General features: G+C 38.0%; 1 protein-coding gene across 1 annotated transcript in view; it reads left to right on the top strand.

Moving 5' to 3' along the window:
* The window catches only part of LOC112147672 (vasoactive intestinal polypeptide receptor), a 28,788-nt gene extending 13,780 nt beyond the window's left edge, over positions 1-15,008 (top strand). The window contains exons 4-13 of the mRNA XM_024274211.2: positions 3,813-3,916; positions 3,994-4,091; positions 5,920-6,049; positions 8,801-8,954; positions 9,714-9,774; positions 12,416-12,482; positions 12,568-12,659; positions 12,837-12,966; positions 13,363-13,404; positions 13,544-15,008. Coding sequence (XP_024129979.1) covers positions 3,813-3,916; positions 3,994-4,091; positions 5,920-6,049; positions 8,801-8,954; positions 9,714-9,774; positions 12,416-12,482; positions 12,568-12,659; positions 12,837-12,966; positions 13,363-13,404; positions 13,544-13,735 — 1,070 coding nt within the window. The 3' untranslated portion in view covers positions 13,736-15,008. The remainder of the gene's footprint in view (positions 1-3,812; positions 3,917-3,993; positions 4,092-5,919; positions 6,050-8,800; positions 8,955-9,713; positions 9,775-12,415; positions 12,483-12,567; positions 12,660-12,836; positions 12,967-13,362; positions 13,405-13,543) is intronic.
* The last annotated feature ends 929 nt before the right edge of the window (positions 15,009-15,937 follow it).

The raw sequence follows: 15,937 nt of genomic DNA on the forward strand, positions 1-15,937 counted from the left end.
ACTTTACTCTTGATTATATCAATTAAATTTAACACATTATACATTTGTTGTATACAATGTATTACTTGCTTTTGAAAATGGATTATCAGATATATTTGATAATTACTTAAAAATTAGAATGTGGTCTATTATGAAAATCTTTTTATATCACCTATACTTGAAAAAAACTTATAGATAATTTACTTTCTAAATTTTTTTGAATTAAAATGCTTAAAAACCTTTTTTAAAGATCCTTCAGGTCCTCCATGGAATAAAAACATTTTAAACTAATATTTATATTCATAATGTCCTAAAATATTTATTAATTTTAGTTGTGTATTTAGGTTTTCTCCCTTAAAAAATGGAAGCAAAAAGAGTAGAAAAGAAGAGCTAAAAATTGTGGAAGATTCATACATATATATATATATATATATATATATATATATATATATATATATATATATATATATTTATTATTTTTTTTTTCTTTAACAAATAGATCTGTTTTTTGTGCACAATGCGTCAGGTTTGCTGAAGATTTTGATGGATTTAATATAACCTGATAAATTGTTGTTTTAAGTCCCACTCCAGCTATATTTTTTTCCATTTTAAACTCTATCCCTTTTAATCATAATTATGCAGTTTTTAGCCAAAAATCAAATTTAAGACATAGTTTCTGCAGAATGACAGAAGTTCATCAGAAATTCACCTTTGGGTTGTGGGCAGGACTGCTGGCACAGAGGTAACCCTCCACTGATTTCCCATCATCCCTTTGTATACACTTTCTTCCGCTCACAACCTCAACATAACATTATCATTGCAGCAATAATGGCGAGCAATACCAGAGCCATCCATCCATACAGTTTGGAACCAGATTAAATCATTATGTCCTCCATCCTGAGAAAAATGCTTCAAGAACACTTTAAAAACACCAATTTTCATTGGAGTGGGTCTTTATAGGATGGTATTCAGCCAATTATCAAACTTCAGAAGAATCAAATTATATAAGACAAAATTTTGTTTTGTCCTTGTAAAGCATTTTTTACTCAAGTTATTTATATTACAAACTAATCAAGTAAAGTAACATACAAAGACCTCTATGTTAAGTTTTAAACTTTGTTTTTGTCAGAGTTTAAGCCACAAATGTCAGTTATGAATATTTGCTCTGCTTGTGTACTTAACCTGTGGGCCTCATACTGATGCAATCCATCCAGTTTTTCCACGTCACTTTCAAGAAAAAGGTTGAACTAAAGATTGATCACAAGCATGTGAAGGCAGAAAGGCATGCTTCTGTGGGAAGTTGTGCTGCAACTCACTTGGGAGGCTGTAGCTAAAATAAAAAGTAAGGCACTCAAGGGGAAGGAGAGGTATGCCTCCTCGACATGTCACGCACTCGCAGCATCAACAGGAGCTTAGTGTGTGAGGCAGGATGGAGAACAGGGATAGAGAAGTAGTTATGGATGACCTTTGTAGCATAGATATCAGTTCTGTAGTAAATCAGGTCAGTGAGGGTCTCTTGTTTAACATGCCTTGTTGACAGGTCAAGTAAGAGGGACTTTATTAAGGGATGATGTACAGTCTGGATTGTAAAATACTGTGGCAGCTGGATGGGAACCATGTGACTCAAATGTGAGCTCTTTAGAAACTAAGATTTGCCACTTTGTTTGCTAAAGAAGCCATTTTTTTCTTATAAAAAGAGCTCTTTTGAAGCTTAACCGGTTAGAAAGGAGCAATGGTAACTTGGTCATATCTCTGTTTAATCTTCGCTTCTCTATCGGAGACCATTGTGAAACAGCTAAGTTATTGACACATCCTAATCCGTTCATTTTCTAAAGCTCACACACAAAATTCAAGCATTACGAAACATGGCGCCACACGGCTACAGAGGCTGGGCTGTAAATTTAGCTAAGATAGCGCTGAACTCTTCACCTGCAGCTGCAGGTTGAAGGCAGTCAATCTTTCTGAAACAGATGCTTCTATGAAGTCACAATAAAAAGAATGAGTAAAAATGTTGGAATTGAGGTAGATTGTGGAGAGGTGAATCAATGTGTTGTTACCACCGTTCTCAGAATCCTTGCAGCCATTATTTTGGGGGAATGATGAAAGCATTCTTCTGGCAATCCCTCAAACAAGCCTAATCCAGCAGTGGCACGGACTAAACCAGCACGGGCTTATCGCCGCCTTTGTGTCTTGTCACAGTGTTTGAAGAAGCTGAGGCGCACTCGTCTCTGCAATACGCTGCTCAGGTATTTGTGAGTTGGCCAAACTCTGACGCCAAACATGTTTTAAGATTGGGTTGTTGGTGACTTCCCAACTCTGTCTTGATTTGAAAGAAACTGCAAAGCGAGACTGTTGGGCAACGTGAGGAATGCCCAACATATAGATTTCTGCAGCAGCCTTGAGCGTCTGCATTCACCGCTCTGCAGTGAAACTTCTTTCTTTTCTACATTTCAAGCAAAGAAAATGTGACAGAAATAAATGATACACACTGAAGCTAAAGAAAAATCCCAGACTATTCTACTCTTGCATGAATGCATGAAAAAGTGTATTGATGCGATACAAAAAAAATGACATGAGTCATTTATTTGTAATGGCATACATTATTAAAGGATTATTAGGAAGCTTTGTTTATATTGTTAGTCTAAAGCCAAAAAGTATACCAGCATGAACACACAAACACAATTCAATTCCATTTTATCTATATAGCTCAATATCACAAAGCAATTGTCTCATTGGGCTTGAATGATAAATTAATTCAAACATTTTAAAAAATTAGGGAAGAGAGTCAATTAAAAAATGTAACTGATTAATTGCAAACTAGGAAAAAATTAATCGCGATTAATCACAATTGGCTTGTTTTTTTGCTGCATTTGAGGCTTGGCGGCGGGTCGTCGTGTTACCGTGACAATGCGGTTGTGGGTGTGCGTGTGTGTGCTAGTGGATTGTGTGTATACATAAATCAAATCATTACTACAAAGTGTGTAACTAAAAAAAAAACAAAAAATTTAAATACATTTTTTTTTAACTTTATAAGTAAGATATAACTTGCCTGAAAACGTATTCTAACTCTGCAATAACTATCACACTGTTATGGACATATTTAATTTAAAGAAAAGATAAATAAATCACATTTGGATGGGATATGTAATTATTCAGAACCTTGTAAGACTTGGATAATTCTGCTGTTTCAGGGTAACTATTCAACCAGGGTTGGTACTAACTCATGTCAGATTCTTTCATCATTTAGTTTAAAGCATAATAGTATAATTTCACATTAAACTTTACTTTCGTGGTTTGTTAAAAACTCAGAGAAGACAGTTGGCAAGTACCGACTGTTTTTTTTGTTGTCTTTTTTCAGTTGACTCCTGGCCAAGTGAAACTTTACCTAATTTGGGAAGCAGCTTTGTGTCAAATACTGCTTCAAACTCAGTTTTGATCATAAATCTTTCCTCTGATGTATTCTCTGCTCTGTTTCTCCACTACTGGGATAACTCTTTTATGCCTTATTTATCTGCATTTCATACTGCTGAACTTAACAGCCCTCCACCGCCGGGTTGGCACTCATCTGCAACCTCACATTTGCATATACAATCACTTAGACAGCATTTACCTCTCTTCCGTTCCAGACATCAGCCTCGTGCACTTAGGGGGTTCACCTCTGTTCCTTCCAGTGGATCTGACCAAAAAAACATCTCTGTTTGCATGTATGTCTCCTGTTGTCTGTGAGACTTTGTGTCACTTCAGAGCATGTATAAAGTCCTCAGAGGAAATGTTTTACTTGAAGGTGTTTTTAAAGTTTCAAGCGAAATGACTTGTGCTTATTTTTTTGTTAGGTAACGTGTCAAAGATCTGCACCGCAAATGGCTTAACCCCCATCCGAGTGGACTACGTTAGGGAATGTGGTTACAACCCTAACAACACCGTGGAGGAAAACTCAGTCAGTATGACTTTAATCTGCCGCTGTGGTTTTAACATGCTGTCTTTTATTATCTGTAACAAAACATGCTGTTCCAGGGGAAATTCTACAGTGCCATTAAAGTGGGATACACTGTTGGTCACAGCGTGTCACTCATTTCTCTGATGATCGCCATCTCTATATTGTGTCTTTTCCGGTAAGAGAACTCTCAATAACTAACAAATTTCAATATTCACAGAAACAGAAGATTTTCAGTGTTTCCAGTATAACTTTATTGCATTTAATTGTGTTTTTGACACAGAAAAGTGTAAAATTTGATATTCAGATGCATTTGTTCCCTCATGTTCTGGGACAACTGAGGAAAACACAGTCTAATAACCCTCCCTCTCTGCTCGGTGTGTTTGTCTGTTATGGGCTAAACAGCCAGGCTTCTGTTTACTCCTCGGGGTTTAGAAATCCCATTGGCTTGCACCCCGCAGCAGAAACACAGGAAGGGAGCAGCGTTTGTTGTTTACGTCCAGCGTTAGATGCAGCTTTCAGGCAGCCGGTCGATGTCGTGCGTTGTTTCACCAGACCCACAGAGGTGGCTTCCCTGATGAAACAGTTCATCCCCCATCTCACCAGAAAGACATCTGTTTGAAAACATTTGTGGAAGATAATTTACATTAGTGACTTTATCTGGAGGAGTCTGTGGCTTGTTTACTTTTGCCTGAAATATCACAAAATATCCCCCCCCTTTTTTTAATGTAATACCATTTTAGGCATAAATATTTATATTTACATATTTCATCTAGCTTATTTTGGGCTGTGACAGATACATTAGGATCACATTCAGAAACAAAAAAAAAAACTATTACTGTTGTGTCTCTCTGCCTCAAGATTTTTGTGAATAAACCCAAAAATATATTTGATACACACATTTCAAAGACCCCTATCTCATTAGCATGACTTTTCCTTATCCGAAAGACCCAGTTGGGTCTATATTTTCTGCCCTGTAGTGCATAATCTTTCCACTAGGGGCAGTAGAAGGGCTTTTTCTGCTCATATCAAAATAGCTGCTTTCGAAACACCTTTGGCAGGAAAAGTTTTGCAAATTTTAGACTTTATGGTGAGAATAGTTCAAATGACTATTTGCTGTGGTGAAAGAACGTCAAATTTGTTGATTGTGAATTCTTTACACCATGTTAAAAATGTGTGAATCAAATTTGAGACAGTGAGTAGTTAAGATGCTTTTTTCTGAACTCTCCTGTTATGTCTTAAACTAACATTGCAAGCAAAAACATACATATTTACCCAAAGTATTAATAGTTGACATATTTTTCTTGTTACGAAAATAATATAGTGCATTTTTTTTCTGTGGATTTTTTTTCATTCCAGAATAATTAAATGTTTTGCCCTCTTTGATGCAGTGTGCTTTACAGGATTAATGTTTGAGAAGAATAAAGCTGCCTAAAATATATTGCTATATTGCTATCTATAAAACTAACTAAATTATTTAAATTCCTGTTTCTGTTCAATAAAGTTAGTAACATTTTTTTGCTAATTCCTAATTGTCTTTTTCATAAATTATAAATTAAACAAAGATTTTTTGTAATCAATAAGTCAATATTTTTATGAATTTATTGTATGTAATATGTATTTGCATCTCTGCTTACAGTAAAGTTGAACAAACTTTATTTTTTTCAATGAAACAAGAGGCCCCTAAAAATTTTCTGAACTGTAAATGAGCCAAAATCATAATTATTTGTAAAAAAAAAAAAAAAAAACATTTTCAAAATATACTAAGTCTATGCAACTTCTTTGCAGATGATACCATGCTTTTATACTGTAATCCCAAAAACAGGAAGACGTGTGATGTCTTGTGTCAATGTACACTTGAATTGTTCTTCAATCATGCATTTACTTTTGATTAGTACTGTTTTGGAAAGTGCCATCTTTAAGTTGTTAGTGACCAGATTAAGACTAACCATCTTCAGCCATCAGCACTTTTGTTGCTGGATTCAGATCATCTATTTCTTGTCCAGGAAGCTGCACTGCACAAGGAACTACATCCACATGCATCTGTTTGTGTCTCTCATCCTCAAAGCTGTGACGGTTTTCATCAAAGATGTGGTTCTGTACGAAGTGGGGGAGACCGACAACTGCCAGGGGTCGGTGAGTACTCTGTCCTCACATTAATAATTACAGATTCTTGTTCAGGTGTTACTTTTTGACCATACCTTAGACGTTAACTCGCCCAGACATTGCCTTCTCATGGTGTTAGCACTCTGGGTGTAGCAATGTTTGCCAAGTCTCCGCCAGGTCTGACAATGTTTTCCCACTCACTTGAGTAGCAGGATGTTGTGAGATGTTGTGTTCCTATTTGCTCAACATTAAACCTGAACTGCAGACAACAAAGTCAATAAATCCTTTTTTAGCTCTCCTGTATCGCGTTTGGAAGACTTTATCTCAACATCAAAAGTCCAACAAAAGTACAAGTACAGAATTAAAAGGCAGAAGTAAGAGAAAGGTTACAATATGATTTCGTTCTGAGATTGTGACCAGTTATATTTATTTAAAGACCCACCCCAACAAAATTGTGCTTTTGGTGTTTTGATAGGTTCTTGTGGCATTTTTCCTCAAGATAGAGGATATATATATATATATATATATATATATATAAAGAAAATGAAGCTTAAATTGGATTTCAGAGTATTCCTTTATTCAAATTGTTGTGAAGGAGGAGGAGACAAAAATATAGTTGGAAAGCTTGAAGGTGTGATGTAAAAAATTACAACAGCAAGCCACAAGCTCCCTGCACCGCTTCATTCTGAGGCTTCCACTTGTAGACGACTAGATCCGTGTACATCTTCATTTTCCTTGTCCAAACTGGAATCTGGCTCAAAACATTACGACTGGATAGATCCGATATTGCACCGCTAAGGTCGAACTGGGCTGCACGGTGGCGCAGTGGTTAGCGCTCTTGCCTCACAGCGAGAAGGCCCCGGTTCGACTCCCGGCTGGGACCTTTCTGTGTGGAGTTTGCATGTTCTCCCCGTGCATGCGTGGGTTTTCACCGGGGACTCCGGCTTCCTCCCACCATCCAAAAACATGCTTCATAGGTTGATTGGTGACTCTAAATTGCCCCTAGGTGTGAATGTGAGAGTGAATGTGTGTGATTGAGGCCCTGAGACAGACTGGCGACCTGTCCAGGGTGTACCCCGCCTTCGCCCATCAGCAGCCGGGTTAGGCTGCAGGGACCCCGACAGGGACAAACAGAAGCTATCACAATTTCCAATACATGTCAATCATCTAAAATTACAGATTGATTACTTTACAACCACACTAAAACAAAACTAGATACTGTCAGAAAGGGGATGTTGCAGACAACCCAAGGAGGAGTGAATTGAGGGTAAAATAAACAGTTTATTGAAGCTCAGGCGGTAACGGAACAATGATACTGCCAGATGCACAGAGGAGTCTGTAACAGAAACACAAGAGAGTTAGTGTATATCAGGTTCTAAGAACAGCACTCAGGCGGGAATACCCCACCTCCAGGAAACAGCCAACACTGGAGACATCAACGTGGAGAACTGAGAGCACCAGAGAATCCGTGTATCTTGTCCAGGGTCATACATGTGAAATCCAGTCTTTGGAAACACACCAAAACGAGGATGACTTGACTAGACTTGACTTGACTTGACTGGGATCAAAATCAGCAGGCAGAACCGTCAACTTGATATGGCTTGCTCAAGGGAAGATAACACAACAAACTGAGTGTAGGTGAAAGAATGGAGCCTAAATACTCCAGGATCCAGCTGCAATCAATCCCTGGAGTCAGGAGAGTGAGCATGTGTAGCAAGCCATTAGGGCCAAAAAGCCCTAAGATCCGGCAGATACGATTATTCTTGATTGAAGCCGGTTCAGCATAGAACAGGGGTTGGCAACCTTTAACAGTAAAAGAGCCATTTGGGCTAGTTTTCTACTGATCAAAACCTAGAAGAAGCCGTACCTGACCTTTAAGAAATTTGGATTTGCATTCATGACCTTTTTGTTTTTTTGTTTTTTGTAAATGTGAATGATGGGTAGAATTTATATTTAAAAAATATATAAAAACAAACTGCCATGTCTCAAAATTTGATTTTTGTTTTTTTATGTTTTTACTTTTTACCATTAGGAGAGGCTAAGTTAGTGAAAAGGCTAGCTTAACTCCAAATTAGCATAAAACCCCTCAGTAAATTAAGTTAGCCAAAATGTTAGCATGTTGCTAAAAGAAAAGCTAAACGCTAAATTAGCCTAAAAACCCCAGTAGATAACAAATTAGACATAGATGTTAAAATATTGCTAAAATATTAGCTGAACTCCAAGTTAGCATAAAACACTCGTTATAGGCCAAATTAGCCAAAAAAGCTAGCTTGTTGCTTAATTACTATCTGAACCCCAAAAATAGCCTAAAATTCCTCAGTGAAATAAATTAGTCAAAAATTTAGCATGTTGCTAAAATAGAAACTAAATTCCAAATTATCCCAAAAAACTTCAGTAGATAACAACTTAGCTGAAAACATTAGCATTTTGCTAAAATATTAGCAAAGCTCCAAATTAGTAAAAAAATTCAGCAGTAAACTAATTTAGTCAAAAATGTTAGCTTGTTGCTAAAAGAGAAGCTAAACTCTAATTTAACCTAAAAAACTAAGTAGACAAAATAGAAGCTAAACTCTACATTTTTTGAAAATTACTATTATTTTATTTTTCTTCATTCAGAGAGCCACCGTGGAGAGATGAAAGAGCTTCATGTGGCTCTGGAGCTGTAGGTTGCAGACCCCTGATCTAGAACATGAATGTATATAGATCAAGCAACTAATGTTAGCATTCTACTAGCGTTGTTCTTTGAGTCACTCATTTTAAAGTATTGTGCCTAAAATGTAGGTGGGCTGCAAAGCTGTGGTGGTCATCTTTCACTACGGGGTCATGGCAAGTTACTTCTGGCTGCTTGTGGAGGGCCTCTATCTGCACGCTCTGCTGGCCGTCTCCTTCTTCTCTGAGAGAAAGTACTTCTGGTGGTACATAGTGATTGGTTGGGGTAAGTGCTTGCAAGATCACACCCAGCTCATACTTATAGGCAGTCCACGAATCTGAAGTGGCAGTTATTCACCATGCAGCCTCATTGTTTACTCATCTGGACAAAAGGGGGAACATAAAGGATGCATCAACTGATCGACATTGTGAGGCTTCAAACATGTTGCTGCTGCAAGAAATCCACGTCTTTCTATGTGAATAAGCTTAGATAAGCTTCTTTTTATAATTTAGTCTCCCAAGGTGTTGATAGAAAAGCAGCTTATGAGACAGAACTGAGACATAAAGCAAGGTTATGTTTAGTCTAAAATGGTATGGATGAATTGGCAGTAGGTTTTCATCAAAATGCGAAAAGCCCCAAACAAAGGAGGAAGAAAATACTTCTTAGTTTTTTTTTTATTTCCTTTTTTGAATTCAGTTTGAAACTTTAATTCAAAGTACATATTCAGCCATTATTTTTTTATTTCTCCTGCATAAATAAAAGAACAGAGATCATTTACCAGCAGGTCCAAAAAAAAGTTGGGGAGTAAATAAATTAGTACTTTTACATTTTTTGAGCACATTCAAAACAGCATTGCTTTAGCTATAAAGTTTATCAAAAGATTAGCAATGTATACAAACTCAAAGCTTACCCACTTACGTAGATTTGCTCACGCTGAGTATCTGACTGATTGCTTAAAGTCCAACTGATCATTTTCATCTAAGACCTTGAGATCATCTTAATGCTCAAGTAACAGCAAATTCTGTCTTTGCTTCTTGCTTGCAGGGGTTCCGACAATCTTCATATGTGCATGGGTGATTACAAAGGCTTATCTGGATCATCCTGGGTGAGATCTGACTTTTCTTGAACCTTTTTCAATACGTGGTTTTGCGCAAAACTGGTACAGCTCTGTGCAGCACTTCAAGCGAGTCCACATGTGGTTCCTTGTTGGAAAGATTTCAGCAAATTGAACAAACAGCAAGTTCTGAATGTTATGCAGCATCAGATGAAAGTCCTTTTTCACATCGCTATGAGGCTTGATGTGTTTATCTTTGGCTCAAAGTTTTGTTACTGCAGCATTGAGACAAATCAGACCTGTCCCCCATTTCTATTGCACATGGAACTACTATACGCTGGCCTTATTTGTTACAGACATGATGTACTTTTTTTTATTAGATTCCAGGCCAGTCACAGCCATAGTCACATGCACATGTAAGGGGATTGACCCGTTTGGGTGCTGCAGTGCTTTTGGGCCCGTGGAGGGTCGTAGCTATGCATTCTCACCCCGACTCGTCACTTTTTTACATTTTGGGTGTCCCCAACTTGTTGTTTTTTTGCGTGTTAGCGGTTCCCTTTAAATCACGGGTCCCCAACCCTCGGGACACGGAACCGGTATCGGGTGAGAGTTAGAGTACTGGTCTGCGTCCCAAGGGCTGAGGACCCCTAATTAGCGTATGTATTTTTTCCCTGTTTATGGCCCGGTACCAAGGGGTCCTCGGACCGGAGGTTGGGATCCCCTGGTTTAATGGAAGCCATTAGTCCATAAATGAAGAGTTGGTAGTGAGAATGCGTTTGTTGTAGAGAGGTGCGATCACAGCTCAAATTTAGTACAGGTGTGTCTAGCACAGGGGTCTGCAACCTGCGGCTCCAGAGCCATATGTGGCTCTTTTATCTATCCATGGTGGCTCTCTGGCTGAAGAAAAATAAAATAATTGTAATTTTTTAAAAATTTTTGAGTTTATCTTCTATTTTAGCAACATGCTAACGTTTTTTTCTAGTTTGTTTTCTACTGGGATTTTTATGCTAATTTAGAATGTTGCTTCTATTTTAACAACATGCTAAAATTTTGACTAATTTAGGTTGCTTGGGAATTTTGGGTTAATTTGGAGTTCAGCTAGTAATTGAGCAACGAGCTAGCTTTTAATGAGATTTTTATGCTAATTTGGAGTTTAGCTAATATTTTAGCAATACGGAAACATTTTTGGCTAATTTGCTATGGGGTTTTTAGGCTAATTTAGAGCTTAGCTAGTAATTGAGTAACAAGCTAGCTTTGTATGTAATTTGGCCTTTACTCAAGGTAAAAGGTTAAAACAAAATAAAAAAAACAACTTTGAGACGTGATAGTTTCTTTTTACATTTTTGCTTTTATACTACACATAATTCACATTTATTAAAACAAACAAACAAAAAAAAAACAGTAAGAAGGTCATGAAGGCAAGTCCAAATTTCTTAAAGGCTAAAGTAAGTCCATGCGGCTCTTTTAGGTTTTGATCAATAGATAATGGGCCCATATGGCTCTTTTACTGCTAAAGGTTGCCGACCCCTGGTCCAGCAGTTCCCTTGAACCTTGTCAGGTCAGTTTGTGTGTCAAATTTGCTGCTTGAAGGTTGTCCATAAATATGTCGATGAACTTCACGCTCCAGACGCATGTGGGAGGATCTACCACCTGAAGTTTGTAGCCTCATCGCTACATGGAAGCATTGACTGTATCTTGTTTACAACACATGGAAGACACGGATGATGTTGAGGGATCACAATAAGTTTTTTAAGAGCTAAACAAAAACATTGGTAAGCACGTCTCCATGTCTGGGTTCATGAGATTATTCAGAGACTATACCAGTTCAGAGAGATTTACAATCCACTGCAGGAGCTGTGTCTTATTGACGTTCTCTATCAGTGTTACTTCCATCTCTCTGGTATCAAGTTTGACAAGTTACTCACCAGTAACTCTCTGATTGTCTAATTTCCTCATTTCTAACAGTTATGCTTGAAGCACAGAGTGCACAACAGGTTCGCATTTATCACCTGAACAACACTAACAGATACCCTGCACAGTGTGCAAATGCATGTGCGTCTCACCTACTTCACCCCCACTCACCCTTGTGTGTTGTTTAAATGTTCACTACAATCTGTCACCCACAACATCCCCTTAGAAAAAAATGTAGATACAAATGTTTGCCCTACAGGGTCACCGGGTTGTCTACGATTTTAACCTTTCATCTGTGGCACTTGTGTGCACTTTACAGATCTGCCTATTTTTCACCTGCAGACACATATTTTCCACCTGTAAGAGCAGTTGTAGATAAGGCATAAAACACCTACTGATATAAAAAGCAGCTTTGTGGAAAATCCAGCTTTTCATAAAGCAGTTTTCTATGAAGTAGTGCAGACAAACAGAAGGGTTTATGTCTGAAAAACAAACTGCATCCACTGTCACAGCTAAAAATTTCTTTAAGAGCAAAAACATCTACTTCCACAAAAAGCACACTTTCTGAGTATCAAGCTGAATCAAAAAAGTCTTGGTGCTACACAGCATGACAGTTCTGAACTTCACCAAATTTTGCTCAATATAGCACAGTCAGGAAGTTATTGAGGTCAGTATATCTTGATGAAACAGAAACTACAGGATACCAGCAATATATACAGCTTAAAATACATTAAAACTTTGGTTAGTGAATCATTTTTCTATTTTTACTGTTCCCTTTCAGATGCTGGGAAACAATTGATGACAATCTTTGGTGGATCATCCGAATACCAATTTCCCTCTCTATCCTTGTGAGACAGTTTGTATCTGTGGAAGCAAATTTCTCATGCAGATCTGCATAAATCAGCGTTAACCTGTGTTCATCTGTCACTGCAGGTAAACTTCTTGCTCTTCATTTGTATAATCCGGATATTGCTTCAGAAAATGAATTGCCCTGACATCGGAAGGAGGGAATCCAATCAGTATTCGTAAGTTTTATTGTGGTAAATTTAAACAACCTACAGTGTCTTATTAACAGAATGTGAATTATTGATTATGTTCATGTTTGGTTTCTCTTGCATCTAAAGCAAATATGATTGTATCCATTTATTCTTACCTGAATGCAACAGACGTGTCTTAAAATGATTATTTTGGGTTTTTTTCAGGAGACTGGCCAAATCTACACTTTTGCTGATTCCTCTCTTTGGAGTCAACTATATATTATTTGCTTACATTCCTGAAAATATGCATGTCCAAGTGCGAATGGTGTTCGATCTTGTCCTGGGCTCATTTCAGGTAATCTATTTCTTGTTCACTTTTCAGATTCTCATGTCATTAAAAGAGTTTCAAAGTTCAGTGCATAAATTTATATTCTGTTTGCATGTCAGTGGTAAATTTTCTGGTGTCTTTGTATAATTTTCTTCATCTTAAGTTGAATAAAAGAACTGAAGTGCTGTGATGGTAATAGCAGTGGAAAGTGTTTTTAATTTATAACCTTTTTGGCTCGGGATGAAATCTCCTGGGAACAAGTCCCAGCCATCTACATGATGAACCTCCTGTCTGAGCCTAAAGTTGGTCATAATCTTACCACCATTATTCATTCCAAAATATTTTAAGTGTTTTCCCAGCTGTACTGCCGACCCCGGCTCTCTTTTCAGCAACGTTTCATCTTTTATCTCGTCTCTTCAACAGGGGTTCGTGGTGGCCGTCCTGTACTGCTTCCTAAACGGAGAGGTGAGCAAATTCAAACAAAAGCCCTTAAAGATGTTTGCCGTCCTTTTATGTCGTTAAATCTCTTTCCGCCCACCCTCCTCCTGTGCGTCACGCGCCTCTCTGCACCTCTCCTCATCCTGTTTGCCCACCTCTTCTGCAGGTGCAATCGGAGATTAAGCGTAAGTGGCGCAGGTGGATGCTGCAGAGGTTTCTGGGGACCGACGCTAAGTACCAGCAACCCTCAATGGGCAGCAATGGCAACAACTCCAGCACCCAGATCACCATGTTGACCAGATGCAGCCCGATAACACGACGGGCATCTGCTTATCAGGAGCACCTCTCAGTAATATGAAATGTTGGTTCTATATCTCTTCTTCCTGTGTACTAAGTGTACAACTTGCATGTCTTTTCCTGTAAGAAATCTTCAGGCATTCTCATATTAGCCGATCTATATTACGGCTGAGAAGGTTTACCTCCACAGATGGATGTGTCCAGCTGTTGTGGTCATTCTGTTTTTGTACAATTATCTGTCTGTGTTCAAGTACTGGCAAATGACAAAAAAAGAAAATCATACAACCGCCACCTATGTTATGAAAGGTGTGAAAGAGGGATCCACTCTCAAGCTACGTTCACACCACCCTCGGCAACACGCATTTTCAACAAATTCCCACCTTGCTACGCACATCTTTAACTTGAGCTCCATGTACAAAACTTGAAGGTTAAACCAGGTCAAACTTTAACCAATCAGGTAGTGACGAATGGAAGTGCATGGAGTGCCAACTTCAAGGAACTGTTTGAAAATTGATTGTAACTGAGGTTTGCTTCTGACTGGAATTATATGACACCAAGTCTTTATGTATCAGAATAGAGCTGTGAGAGAAAAACTCAGGAGCTAGATTTCCAACTGGTCTTTTCCAACTGGTGGCGGACATGCGCTAGTAAACAGTAGCAAAAGAAGAAGAGGAAGCCCTTCCCTGCCTATCCAGTGTGAATACCAAATTCTAAATGCACGTTCAAGAATGTTGCGTGTTCTTGAACGTAGCTTAAGACCTGGATTCTTCGGTGAGTGCAGGTCAGCAGGGTGTGGGTACAAGCAAATAAGCATAACTGGTTTTAGTTAATGTTTCACCCTCATAATGGGACAGATTGTGTGTGCTGTGAGTTTGTCTTCTTGCCTATACTGAGAGATATTGAGGGATTTCCTGATCTCAAGGCTCTGTGGAGACATTTTATCTTTATCATAATCTAATTTTTAAATGAGTTGTAAAAAAAAAAAACCTCAAATTATTTATAAACAATATGAATATATAGTGGAAGACTCTGGATACTGGAGAAAAGTCAGTGTTCACAGCATCATTGTAGCATCACAACTCTGCAGCGCAGGCATGAAGCGTTTGTTGGTATGAAAGTAGATAAACAGATAGAAAGGATCTATAAAACGCTCCAACCACTTGATCAGTTTTTTAGAAAGTAAAAAAAAAGACTATTTTAAAGAGTCATCCAGAAAAAGTGTATATAACATAATGGACCAATGGACATCCAGTCCAGGCTGTGACAGTTTTATACTGAGCATCTGCTGAAATACTGCCAGATAACATTCCACATTAAAAAGAAAAAAGAAAAAAGGAGGGTTTGTTTTTTGTACATATTTAGCTCAGATCACAGAGACTTTTAAGTTTTTATGAGACCGCTCTCATATCAGATGCATTCCATTAGACCAGAACTGTAAATAACTGTGAATAAGTAAGCCAGTAAAGGTAAGGTGCACGGCTATTTATGTATATAGCTATGTTTGATCCGATATTATTTTTTTCGTCCTTCTAAAATGATTAGATGAAAGGGTTGAGTTCAAAAAAGGGTCAAAGTTGTGTTGGAGAAACTATAACTGCTCACATCTATAAAGAGCTTTTTCAAGCAATGGTCTTAAATAAAAATGAATCAAAATGATTTTACACCTTACAGACATGAATAGATTCATATGATAGAATACATTCATTTAAAAAAAGAATATTTTCAAAATCTTTTTAAACTGACAAATCCTATAATTCCAGTTTAATGGAGAAACTGGAGGTTATTTGTGAAAATGAGACAATCATCTTTCTGTTGTTGTGGATTTAAAGGGCCTATACCGTGCAAAATCAACTTTTTGAGCAATTCTAATCTTCAACTTTTACCATGAACAGCCCCAAAGCGGTATTTTGATCTATTTCTGTGTATTTCTCTAAAAACTTGCGTTCTGAGCACCAGCCCCTATTAACCCACGAAAACGAGAGGGGTTCTCACACGCTGAGGTCACAAAGTGAGAAAATCCCTTTCAAGAAGAGGATGCTCCCAGAACCGCTACCTCAGACTAACACAAACACCAAATTTCTCTGCAAAGCTAGCAGGGATTAGCCACTAGCTTCGCTGCTCAGCTAGCAGTGATTAGCCGCTAACTTTGCAGCTCAGCTAGCGGTACTCAGTTGCTAGCCCCGGCCATCGCTACAACCAGTGCAATCAGTGTAGGGATGGCCATGGCCACTAAAGGCAGATATACAGTTTGGTCATCCATCTT

Source organism: Oryzias melastigma, linkage group LG17, assembly GCF_002922805.2.
Source record: "Oryzias melastigma strain HK-1 linkage group LG17, ASM292280v2, whole genome shotgun sequence".
In the NCBI taxonomy this organism is placed as follows: domain Eukaryota; kingdom Metazoa; phylum Chordata; class Actinopteri; order Beloniformes; family Adrianichthyidae; genus Oryzias; species Oryzias melastigma.